Source organism: Cyphomyrmex costatus, unplaced genomic scaffold (genome assembly GCF_001594065.2).
Source record: "Cyphomyrmex costatus isolate MS0001 unplaced genomic scaffold, Ccosl1.0 scaffold116, whole genome shotgun sequence".
NCBI lineage: Eukaryota > Metazoa > Arthropoda > Insecta > Hymenoptera > Formicidae > Cyphomyrmex > Cyphomyrmex costatus.
Window position 1 is genome coordinate 1176436 of NW_017275130.1, and position 13528 is coordinate 1189963.

At 35.6% G+C, this 13528-nt stretch overlaps 1 protein-coding gene across 24 annotated transcripts in view; it reads right to left on the reverse strand.

The window, feature by feature from the left end:
* The window catches only part of slo (calcium-activated potassium channel slo), a 102555-nt gene that overhangs the window by 18818 nt on the left and 70209 nt on the right, over positions 1-13528 (reverse strand). For 12 of the 24 annotated variants that reach the window (XM_018544956.1, XM_018544989.1, XM_018544965.1 and 9 more), the window contains exons 9-13: positions 11968-12120; positions 11599-11754; positions 7991-8103; positions 3182-3337; positions 2605-2681 (exon numbers count right to left, since the gene is read on the reverse strand). In XM_018544956.1, the coding sequence (XP_018400458.1) occupies positions 2605-2681; positions 3182-3337; positions 7991-8103; positions 11599-11754; positions 11968-12120 (655 nt within the window). Of the gene's footprint in view, positions 1-2028; positions 2065-2604; positions 2682-3181; positions 3338-7990; positions 8104-11005; positions 11104-11598; positions 11755-11967; positions 12121-13528 lie in introns of all 24 variants that reach the window. The other 12 variants (XM_018545120.1, XM_018545112.1, XM_018545080.1 and 9 more) reach the window with 2 other exon arrangements.

A 13528-nucleotide genomic window follows, 5' to 3' on the forward strand; every position in this document is an offset into this window, starting at 1 on the left:
TTTTTTTTTTTTTTTTTTTTTAGTAATATATAGCTTTTGCGGAATTCGTATGTGCACGTGTGCGCGAGCGGAATGAATTGTGTGATGTATATAATGTATAGTATATGCAAATATTAATTGTAATCCAAATACTAATCATACGAAAGTATATATAGGTACATCTTTAGAAATTTAACGAGTAAAATTTATTTAAATAAAAATAATACTGATGATAAACTACTGAAGAAAATTACCGCAATCCCGCGGCAGTCCACGTACGAATTCGAACACGGAATTAGTCACAATATTAAAATATGTCCAATTACAAATAAGGATACACTCGGTACATCCAAAATACGTAATGCTGAAAACAAAATAGAAAAAGCTCGCTTATCGAGCAAATTACCTTTCCTCGTCACCATCGAAATTCTTTGAAAAAATTTAAAAATTAACGTTGATCGACATTACGAATCGCCCGGCGCTCCGAGCACCGGGAACGTTGATTGCCCAGGGTTTAGGGTATTACCGTTCCTATATATGGACAAGGACTGATCGTGTGATCGGTTAAGCGTAAATCGTTATACTCGAAAGAGACTAGTGTGGATGTAATCGTGTACATGGTCGTGTACGAGTGTACGCCTGATGTGGTATGTCGCGTGTGACATGGAAGGAGTTGTCGAATGGGGCGACCCGTGATCTCCCCCGATGTGCCTGAGTGACGCCGGCACGGGGATCTCGTCGTTCGTGGGGAACGGATGGATATGCTCCTGCCATCGGCGCACTACTAGTCGGCGATTCAAGAACGAGAAACGTTCGACAAACGTGAGAATGCGCGTGAATGCGGTGGAAGACGCGCAGCTCGATCGAGCTGATCGATCGACGAGAGATCTCGTCGACAATACAATTTGCACACGTCAAGAGAGAAAGGGAGCGTGAGAGAAAGGGAGAAAGGCAGACGAGATTAAAGAAGACAATTTTGGAAAATGAAGTAAATGGAGACAGCGAGATAGAAAGAGAAGAGAGACAGAGAAAGTAGGTGTGAAGACAGACAGTGAGTCGAGAAAAAAGCTGTCATTACCATTATGGCGAAAACAGGTCTAAATCCGGGAGCTAGTCATGCATGCAAGGCGAGCGAGAGGGGCACACACTATTAGTGCAGGCTAGTTTTCGTTCTCGGTCAGGTGGACATGCGCCAACTGACTGGACTTTCGGGAATTACTGTGTTGAACTCGGTACTTCATTTATTTTTCACGTCATTTCTCGCGAACATAAAGTTCTCCTGGAAATGAAATAAATTAATCATGCTCATCGTTACGTGACATATAAAGTCGCAGTGTTTGATCTACTCGTTCGTGCGCAATGAATTTTCCATTTAATTCGTTGTAAAATATATTGCGTTCTCGCAGTAGCTTTTGCTGTTGGTTGCAATTGCAAAAATCCCGCGCGATTGGCATACTTTGAAAAAAAATTGACAAAAAACGTATCAGTGAAAAATAAGGAAGTATCCGATAATATATAGCATCGCCTTGGGATTGTGTCTTGCAATGAAGATTAAAAATGCAATCATTATTGTGCTGATCATCATCATTATGATAATTATTCTCATAATCATCACTTTGGCTTGCAAGAGATCGATTTATATCGGAGGTAATATATGTATTCACAGGACAGAGAGAGAGAGAGAGAGAGAGAGAGAGAGAGAGAGAGAGAGAGAGAGAGGCGGAAAAATATAGACAAAGAGAAAGAGCGAAAGAAAAAGACAAAGAGAGATAGAAAAAGAGAAATGATGAAGGGCAGGGAGCAATGAAGAATGAGAGTACTTAATAAAAAGACAAAATATCGCGCGCACGCACGCGCAAGGCGCGGAACAAGGTTTTAGTACAGAGGCAGAAACAGTAGACAGTACAGTCAAGTTGATGTTTGGCGAATGAAGGGGTTGAATCAAGAGCCAGATCGTATATAAAAGGGCAAGAAGGTTAAAAAATAAGTGATTGAAAGATACTCATAGAGATGATAGTAAAGTATCAGAACGATTGTGAGAGACGTTACCTAAGTCCCGGCCCCAGGAGCGCTGCTGCTGCCCCACTAGATCATATATCACAATAGGATAGTCACAACCATGTCACTTTGTTAATAGTCGCATTTATTATCTGTTATCACGCTCTCAAACAAGGGCAAAGAGAGTGGATCGATGTAAATCGGAGTAAGGGAGAGGGAAAGGGAGAGATAAAGAGAGCTTCCTACGTGATCCGTTTATACTTATACGTTAATTTATATCGAGGCGTTATAATTTTATGAATCAAATCAAAGACACGCTCCGTCAATATCGACTGACAGAGAGAGAGAGAGCGAGAATGAATGAAAGAGAAAAAGATATATATACTATATATAGAAAACAGGGAGAGAAATCGCGTGTGAAACTCGCAATCTCTATCAATAGATTGAGCGCGTTCTATATACAAAATACATCTGTGTACAGTTTATACGTATGTTAGATATAGACATATGTATATGTATATATTAATATATACATAATCGAGAGAGAAGACCGGGTATTATTTAGCAGAAAATTTGGCAAAAATTGAGAGAGGCTGTTTAAAGGATCATTGGGCCAGAAAGACTTACAATTTTTGCATTTGCACTTCTTGATCAGAGTCTCGTCTTTAATATCCTCGTGGCATGCTTTGCAATAGAACCACGCCCTAGAAATGAAAGCACAAAAGAAACACACGATTATTATTCGCACAAATTATAATATAAGAAGAAGTTTTTTAGATTTTTATTGGAAAAATCTAAAACAATAGCATCAGAAAATACAGAAAATCAATTACAGAAGCTGATTGTATACAGTTCAGTTTATAAAATATTATAAAATAATGGAGAAAAAAACAATATACATAGATATTATCCTATTATTAAACATTCCTGTAATTTGTTGTAAAAATGATAAAATAACGCTTATTCTAAGCTATATTAAATGTTGCATATTGAGAATAAATACGTATGATTTTAACTATAGTTGTTTGAATTTCTTTAGCTTGCCTTGAATGTAGTCTCTTATTTTGATAATTAATAATTCTTATGACTTATAACAGAATTAAGCAAGAATATACAATGTCTACTAAATGCGATTACAATTTTCTAAATAAGTCTTCATCTTTAAATCTTTCTGTAATGTTTTTAAATATTCGATGATTCTTACCGCTTTACTTCGTCAGCAGATTGAGCAATGAAGAATCCCTGAGTATTTGCAGCGATCTTGGCACCACGTGGGTTAATCGAGATTTTACTGTCAGAACCTCCTTCGCCCTTTATCTCGATAGCCAGCAGCAAGAGCTTCAGTTTTGTGAAGCACAACCTACGACGAAGTTATGCGTAATATTCGAAGTTTCGCCATTGAGCGTCAAGTGTTAACAGAAAATTTATATATTTTGCTTTGTTTATATATCATACATTTATGGACATGATAACACTATATGCAAAACATAACCACCGATAAGCGACTAAGAATACTGCGAAGATATTCTTGATAATGAGTTGTGTTTAAGTAAGTATAATAATGTGCACTAATGTTTAAATTCGTTCCTTATTACGTAAAAATTTGTACAGCAATAAAGTCAATTAATAACTATAAAGTATCTTTTAACAAAAGAGAATATCAGAAATAGTTAAGAACAACTCAATATCATCCGTGTCGTGCAAGCAATGAAACCTGAATTCGTAAAAGGAACTCCTGTTGCTTATGTGGAACCATTTTCATTTTAATTTTATTGTAAAGCACAAGATTATCTAAACAATTTTGTAGTATAATTATTTTAATAATCCTTTAATATACCTACTTAAATGTAGTATATATGAATATTTGCATATGAACGCAAGCTTCATTCTTGTACAAAATTTATTTGCAAATGTAGCATAAAGTATTTCTAGACTATATATGTGTGTGTGTATTTAAAATGCACAATAAGACAAGGTAGAATATTCATTTAAGATTCACATTTTATTATCTACAGTCTCAAAAAAATATGTGAAAGTACAATTTTATTTAATATTATTTTATTATTTAACGTACCTCTTATTGTTTAATGTGATATAATTTAATAATAAATTAATATTTTATAATCTTTCATACTTTATATTTTTCATTTAGCAAATAATACGTGTTAGTAAAATATGTGTATATACACCCACAGCGTAACGGGATACTGATTGTGCAGAGGCAAGCCTTATTATTCAAAATATCGAAGCATTTAAATTTATAGCGTTTGTTTATTTTAAAAAAAAATAAGCCTTGTTTATACCTGCATGTATCATTGTTCCCGTTATATCACCTCGGCACTAATTGAACGTTAAACAATCATGCAATCAATGCAACATGTATTGATGAATAAATCCAGGCGATCATGCAGGAAAGTCTTACGCAAACGATAATTACTTATTTAATAATATGAGCCGAAACATGCCAAGATAGGTTGAGAGTCTCTACCGCCCTTTATAGACTATCTATTATGTTCTAAGTTCCTAATCTATTTCTCAAAGTTCTAGGAGACATTCGGGAGGTCCCGTCCATGTAAGGATCAAATGGATTAACTAATGTTTGGAAAGCATTATATGTATATAATATAATCGTATACGATATATGGCGTATAAAAAGATAACGATAATAAATAATAAATATTCATAGATATAATAAATATTCATAATGTACTCAATGTGAAGATCGCTTCTTAGGAATAGATCTCTCACACACGCAAATCAAATGATGACGATCCAAGTGCGCATAAACCAAACAGAAAATTCGGAAGAATTATAGCTTTCTGTCTCGCGATGCAATTCACTGATCTCTGTAGAATATATTAGCAATAAGAACTTCTATGATTTCCTTTTTTAGTATCATCTTCTTTAAGAGATTGTGATAGTTGTAAAAATACTAATATTTAACTACGCAGAATATTTTAAATTCCTCTCATTTGCTTTCATTTACGAGATAATTTATCTTGAGTTAATATTCAATTGCCTGTTATTTGTTATCACAATTTCTTAACATAACAGCTTTAGATATTTTTTAATTGATCAAGTTGTGAATCAAAATTTGTTGATTTAAGATGTATTCGAAATTAAAGAGGAAGAACAAAGTAACTTAATTTATAAAATTGTATAAATTTTTGAAGTCTCGTAACTCCAAAACTATCGCTGCCGTAATATTTTTGCAGATGAAAGTGTGCTGGCAGTTTTTGCCAGTATTAAATGTATCTCAAAAATTTAGTATTATCTCAAAAATATAGAAAAATGAAAAATCACAGAAATCAGTGATCTTAGGCAAATATATACGGTGCAATTTAGACGGCTGAGAAAGGATATTAAACGACGATTATTTCATTGAGGATTGATTTTCTCTCTTGTCAGTTATTTATTAAAACTATTTATCGAACGACATTTATTACGGCGACGTATATGATAGTATTTATTTAATTTAGTTAATTTAAAGTTCGCTTAATTAATACAGGACGATATATTATATATTTTTACTGTGCTATGTATATTTCTGATTGTTAAGTTTCATTTTATAATATTTATTTTCAGCAAAAACTCATAGCAACAGAAAAAGGTGTATTTGTTTTCATAAATACGTATAGTTCTTGGTTGAATTTATTTTTATACATAGTGACTTGCAACGAAAACAAGATATAAAAGGATGTAAAAAGTTATGACGTATTTCTGATATCTTTTCCATGTTAATTCCATTTTTATAATTAATGCATGTATTTTATCACAGTTTTCATTTTTATTAAATAAAATAATCTTTTTTTTTATTGAATAAAATAATCTGAATATACATGCTTGCAGAAAAATATAAACTACTTTTAGGACAAAGTATACACACTATTCCATATACTTTGCATGTTTTATTTACGTATACATACATCATAATTATAAAATCTTGTGACTAATTCCGATTGCAAGTGACTATATATAACACTATGATCAATTTTTATTTTGTATGTGTGTGTGTGTGTGTATGTGTGTGTGTGTATGAGTGTGTGTATGTGTGTGTGTGTCATAGTAGATATTAGTGAGCTGATATCTGCAGAATATATTAGTACTTGTAGAGAGGAAGAACAGTATAAATTAACTTCCATAAATTACTTCGAAAATTTTCGCAAGAACAGAACTGCTAGCTCGATTAAAGTTTGTTAACGAACAGTGTGTACTAATACATATTTATGTCTAATCAGCAGCCACGATCGATATCTGCCCGTACACTTATTCAATAACCGGTGTCAATGTGTTACGAGAATAAGTTTTACATACTTTTACATGGTAGAGAGCAACAGGCATGCGTGTACAAAGAACGCGCTTTTGTTAAGATAATATTAGAATGCTACATCTAAGAACACACACCATGACAAGGATACGGACATTACCGACAAAAAAGACAAAAATCTTGTCCGTTACATTACATGTACATAAAAGTGTTCATATAAAAAAAAAGAAAAATTGCGCTGTCCTTTTTCCTAATAAAAGTAGAATTATGCCGTTTCGCCGTTTCGGAATGCGGTCACGGTACGCGCGCGTTTCTTTCTCATTTCGTCTCACGTTGCGCCGCAAAACATTGTGATATTGCCGAAGCGGGATGCACGATTTACCGGGATGAATGCGGATCTTGCAAACGATTCTTGAAACACGCGCTTTATTATAACTAATTAAGGCTTATTAAGATTATAGCCACAGGTCACATTATACCATAACACGATATTATGCGCGTCAATTTAGGATTAAAAACATTCAAGGCCGATAATTAAGCAATTTTCGTGACGTTTAATCACGAAAATGAACGTTTTGTGTATTTTATCTTATATGATCTTAATCCTAATTATTATCATATTGGCTATACAATAATAAGGTATACTATACAATAATAAAGTAATTTCAAAACAAATAGTTGATAATGTATAAAAGAAAAAATCAAAATAAGATATCTCTTCTTACAAAAGAAGATATCTTAATATTTTCTTTAAAAACGCAAGAAAAATATTCTATGTAAACGAATTGAGTTAGCAGGAAAATTAAACAATATGCAATTTTCAATATTAATTGTTCCACGAAATAGTGTCAGGACAAGAGAGTTCCATTGCGTTCGGTGGTCTCGACATGGTCGTCATGTTTGACAGGAACATTTTCAGAATCGCGACCATTTGCACGCAAATCACCTGCGCCGGTATTCCCAGAAATGTTTGAATCCAGGTGTAGGTTTGAAACACTTTCGTTTCCGGGAAACATTGTCGATTCCCTCGTTGCCAATCAAATGTCCCAATTAGACCAGCACAACCGACCCCCGTCAATCGCTGTGACTGGGGCAAGCAAAGTCCGCATTCATCCCCGGTACGTCACTCTACTCTTTATTTCTATGCAATTCAACAAAGATTTGTGCAGAATTTCGAGCAGCTCGAAAATGAAAATCAAAACTGATCGAAAGAATAAGGACACGGCCGATCAGAAACAAAAAGATAAAAAAGGGGAAAGAAGGAGAGAAAAGATTCGTACAGCTCAAAACTGGACTACTCTATGCAAAATCCAAACAAAAGGATGTAGACAAAAAGACGAATAATAAAGAGTCTAATAAAAAAAATTGTTCAAAGACTAAGAGACCGAGGTGAGGGGCGATATATTGTATATAAATATATATATGTTTTCAAGATATGTGACAATATGTATGTATGTCCCGATATTGAGACAGTTCAGTGTGTTTATTCGTAAGACAAGATAAGACAAAGAGATAAATAGAGAGAAAGAGAAAGAGACAGAAAAGAAAGGAATTCGTATAACCGAGTATACAGTGTCGATAGAATATTTTCCGTATTTGCATTTTTCTTCTTTCTTTCCGTATACATGAATGTTGTATGACAGTCCGTATAGTTGTCAATTCTGTATATATATATGTTGTGTCGTGTGAGAGTATTTGTTTATAGTACATTTATGTATGTGACAGCCGTTGGCAGCGAGAACTTACTCGCTGGCTTGGGGAAATGTCATCCCGGTAAAGGACGGGGAGAGGGTTTCCGTGTACATCTCGCAGCCCGTGCCCTGCAGGTAATCATTCTGCCATGCCTGTGTGTCCGGCGACTGAAACACCAACCAACCAGACTCCACGTCATCAAACTTTCATGATCCACGTCGCGTGTGAATGCGCGGCGGAAGAGCATCAGCTGCGTGTGAGCTGCTACCCTTCCTAGAGGGAGAGAATATTTCGTATATGTTTTCTAAAGAGAGATCGCGTATCGTCCAACCGATGCGCCCGTCTGAAAAAATTTATCGTAAGATCGCAGTATCTAATTCTTTGATAATGATATTCTTTAAAACACGTTTATCTCGAAGGAACCGTTTCTGGCCGAGAGACAGAATGTAGGCCAGGACACGCTCGGGATACTCGATCCCGAGTGACGCGGGTTCGCGTTGCGTCGTGTCGTCGCACGGCGATCATGCATGATGATGCATTTCGCAATTATGGCGACCGACCGAGGTGAGAGTTATTATCACCGTCACCGGAACGAACGAGCGCCGTTAACGATCAAATTCCAGAGGCCGTAATTCCGGGGGCGAGCACGCGCGCATACACTCACACTCACTCAGAGACATATACGTGGATATTCGGGAGCGCATAGAAGCGCGCTTGATCTCTTCCAAATTCTCTGTCCCACCCCACCTATCAATCTCAGCAATTTATCGATTGATCGAAGCCTGACCATTTCTCACGTTTTCCTTCCTCTGGCTACACTTGCACGTTGCTCTTGCACGCTCAAGCTCTTCAATTACGTTGATCTCTTCGTGTAGGGTATATATACGTATAGTGGAACTCTAAAGTCCGCAAAGAGTGCGCTTTCATTGATACGAACGACGACGAGGACACATCTTCGATCTTCTCGAGCTATCGTTTTTCAAGATGATGGTTTTCAGAGTTCTAGATTCGTAGTACAATATTTTGACTGCTGTGTTTATGTATGTTTCTAGAATCAATCTGCTAGTAATGGTTTTGTAAAAACGAATAATACGGTTGAAAAAATTGGTAGCTCTTGAAAAATACTTGAAAAATGTTTATAAAATATTTTCTGTATTTAACTTTAATTCAAAAGACATTTTTGGAAAAAAATTTATTTTTCTCACACTTCCACATTTCTTTATCTTTCTGAAATAGCTCTATCTGGAAATCCTGACTCATATACATATGCTCGTGTGTTGATCTTCCTCGGGTAACCAACACAACGGGTAAACACGTTGTTGCAGGATTGGCACCAAAACTTGGATCAAAGGATTGCTCTATGAATCTAGCAACTCTACCTCTGACGAGATGGAAATTTGACCGCTATATTTACCCACCCGCCTTTATAATGGTTTGGTCTGGTTTAGAAACTGTATAACAAGAATCGGATCAAAGGTTTTGAATGCTCTACGATTCCATTGACTAACCAGATCAAGATCGTATCATCGTCAGTCGTTCCTCCTTCCATTCGCTTTCTCCGTTAATTAATGTTATTGTTACAAGTCGTTCAAAATTACATGTATATATCAATTGCAAAGAGGGGTGAAAATAACAGATACGTTACTGAAGCGATGAAGGGGTGGTTTACATCGATTAGGTGTAGCACAGATATGGTTTTGTACAATATAGTAGACACGTTCATGTATTATGTTGTAATATACACACATATGTATATATGCACGGAGCTCTTCGCGCTCCGTTGTATATGTGTATATTTACGTATATATAATATATGTATATATACGTTTACGTTTATAGCGGAGTGGAGCGTAGTGAGAGACATAGGCGAGGCGAAGCTTCATCCCTTTTTTTTCCGATTCAAGAGACGACGGACCTTTTTTGAACTACTTTGTTGTCGTTAACATGATCGCAAAACGAGCCTGTAAAATATATGGCGACGATTTTCGCGAGCAAGTCTCACTACTCAAAGGAATTCTTCGCTCGAGTATCCCTCGAGATTCCATTTGGATGAGCTATGCGCGGTGAAACCCTGAAGAGTTTCGTTCATGTCTCACAGCAGCGAGTAGAAGAGCCATCCATTTTCTATGAACTTTTTACATGACCGCAGAGGGATTCAGCACAAGTCGAGAATAAGTAGAACTATTTTAACTTGGAAATTGAAACTCATAAATTTAATATTTATTTACTGTAATTATAACTTGTAAAATAACTTGTTTGCGCTAAAGAATTTTGTTAGATTTTATTTAACAAACAGCTTAAACAGCTTGAATGGTGTTTATGTTAGGAAGTTTAATATAACAGAAAGAAAATTTAACATTTTCTGGAAATATTATATATTTATTCTAAATAAAATTTATATTGTATATATCTATATTTCTTTAACTCGTATAATTGTATAAAAAAAGATATTAATTATTGTTTTAATGTGTCACTACGACAAACAGGAAAAATACCTTTTCTTTTATTATTTTATTATTGTTAGCGAGACGAAGCAACATAAACTTTAATAAGAGTCGATAAGAAGATTCAGTTTGCGAAACTATCTTATCTAAGTTGCTAATTTTGAATCCCTCTGCGGAATAAAAGCGCAACATACAATGCAAAAAGTTCATAAAAATAGCGAGAGATCAGGCTCCCTGCTTTTCCTTATTAGACGATAAAATCGATCGCTACGCCACGTGTTTGCTGCGTCACTGGCTGAAGAAGCATGAATTAAAAATAATCACACGCGCGCCACAACATCATTATTGATACGAAATTAGCGGTCATATCGACGGTTCCGTACGTTTCCTGTAGCGACTTATCCCGCCGCCGTGCGGTGACAAGAAAGAAACGGACATCACTATGATGAAGCGAGGGAGCACAGGGGTAGCAGATACAGCGCAGACACGAGATCAAACACGATTGACGATCAGCGATAGCGATCGAACGAAAGATCACATCCGATTGAACATGGTCCCGTCTCTTGAATCAGACGTATGCGCGGACTATCTGCTGGATGTTAGATTGGTCCATAGACCGACTTACTCAGTGGCTTTCGCAAAGGGCATTCCAATGAAGGTAGGGCTCAGTGTCTCGGTGTACATCTCCATTCCAGTTCCACGCAGGTAGTCATTCTGCCAATCCTGCATATCGGGCGACTGGTACCAATCAACCAACCATTTCTAAATCACACACGCTCCTATGCATGTACGGATTGTGCGCGTATGTCCACAGTGAGGTGCTCGTACCCGATTACTTCCGGTTGTGACGCGACGTGACACGATACGAATCTCAAGTCACTTCCGCGAATCGCGTGACGATGTAACGCGCGCAGCAAATGAATAGCGATTTGCACGATTTGCGAATCACGAGGTAGAAGACATCGGAAATAATTTTATCAATAATTATATCGAACGATTCATATATCATTTTGTAGCTAAGAAGTTTGTACGCTCAAACGCAAGTAATCGCAGGATCGATAAGATCGATCGCGGAAAAAAAAAAAACGGTTAATGATATAAGATCTTTTTTATATACCCGATCACTGTGAACAGTTCAAAGACCTGTACGAGGAGTTGCGTTCAGACATGCATAGATTAGATAGCAGGTACACTGCCGAAGAACGACGTTTTACTGACCGTCTTAAAGGACCGCATCGCGAAGAGATTCGCCATCATTGTGCTGAATCCAGGCGCGAGGCAGGACTGCGCGATGAAACCTAGCTTCAATTCGGCCAGGCATATGACGTCGTCACCCTGCTTCCAGTCCCATGATGGAATGTTTAATAAGTAGGCCTGGAACACGATACGATACACAAGATAAGAACAATCATTAATAGAAGCGTGTAATCGCTAAATAAAGTATACTCGATTCCTGAAAAACATGTACATACAATTTTGGAAAGCTTAACATCAACTTGTATTCTTAATAGGTACTTTATAAATCGCATTTCGTTTCAAGTTAGATTTATAACCGAGCATTTTTTTCAATCGCTCGATAATGGTTACCTTGTTATGATACTGCATTAATTGAATGATAACGCGAATGTCATCCGAATAATTCTTGATGGAGATGACGCGCATGATGTTCGCCGCGTCTTCCGCGTCTGGGTCCTGACAATACTTGTTCGCCAATACTAAACACGCATCCGCCTCGTGTACCTAAAAAGCATGAAAATATTCCGTTTCATGCCGTCCGTTGCTTCATTTTTTAATCGATTAATAGATAGGAAAAATGTATATTGGGCAGGACGTTGGTCTTAAAGCGATAGCAAAATAGAATAGAAGTTGCTCCATGAACGTATATTTGAAATCGGTGTAATAAGTAAGTTTAGATTTTTCAATGGATAATGTTATTATTTATTAGTATGTTTATATTTGTAGTATATATATATATATGTATATGCAGGCATTAAAAAAAAATTATGACTTCTTATTATTAGACTTGGTATTAATACTAAAATGCAAAGTAAGATACCAATTTTTTAATAAATACTGTGATTAACTTAAAATTTAAGTCTTTAGATGCCTGCAAAAGTCACCTCGCATTGTTTCTTCGCCAAATTTCAGAAAATAAAGATGGAGTTGTGAAAAGACGGTAAAAAATCATAAATCAAAATAATATATACTATATTGTTGGATAAAGTTACAATAACGTAAAAATGTAATCTTTCCATTTTATTTAAAATATCCAAAATTACTTATTACTTAATTCAATATAATGGAGCGAAAAAGATAAAATTATCGATTAATTAATTAATAAAATTGTTATAATCAATAAAATTGTGTTGATTTATCAGCAAAGAGAAAAATGACTGTTTGGAACGCGTCGCGATCGTCGAAATCAGTACGGTGCGTGTAAGCTGCTAAATCTACCGATCGTCAATCTACGATTATATTTGGAAAATAGTGACTTTCTTATACTTATTCGTACAATTTTTTTTTAAATTAGAAAAACTTTATATGATGAACACAGAGAGCATCGTCAAAAATACAACATATGAAACGGAAAATTCTTTGGTATAAAGGGTACTATAAAAATATGCATCCACTATAAAAGTTATATAAAAGCATTCAATGAGACAACAATGGCTACTAATATCGAAGATTCGCACAGCTAATATGATTAATCGTTTCACAAAGTATGAGATAAATCAAGTTAATTAAATTCACAAAAGTTCATGAAATCTGAGTTCCATCAATTTGCTTCGTCTATATTACTTAATTTAATTGCCAATTATAATTGCGCGTCTAACACAGTCTATAATTTCACGATTTATCACTGACAATTTCATGCGCGACGCACTTTATCTGAAAATTTACAATTCTTGAATTAATGTAAGATATAATTAGAATATAAATATTTTGGTAATGGAAAAATTTGATTTGATATAAAATAAAATTTACAAAAGCAATGAGACACATAGAGACGTCTCTGAAGTCTCCTTTGTGCGTACCTTCGACGCAGCCGCACGAATCGAATAATAATCAAAAATATGAAAGCGATTCTATGGAACATTCCTTGGATGTGCAAACATCATCGATCATTGAGGGGGGGGGGGGGGGGGGG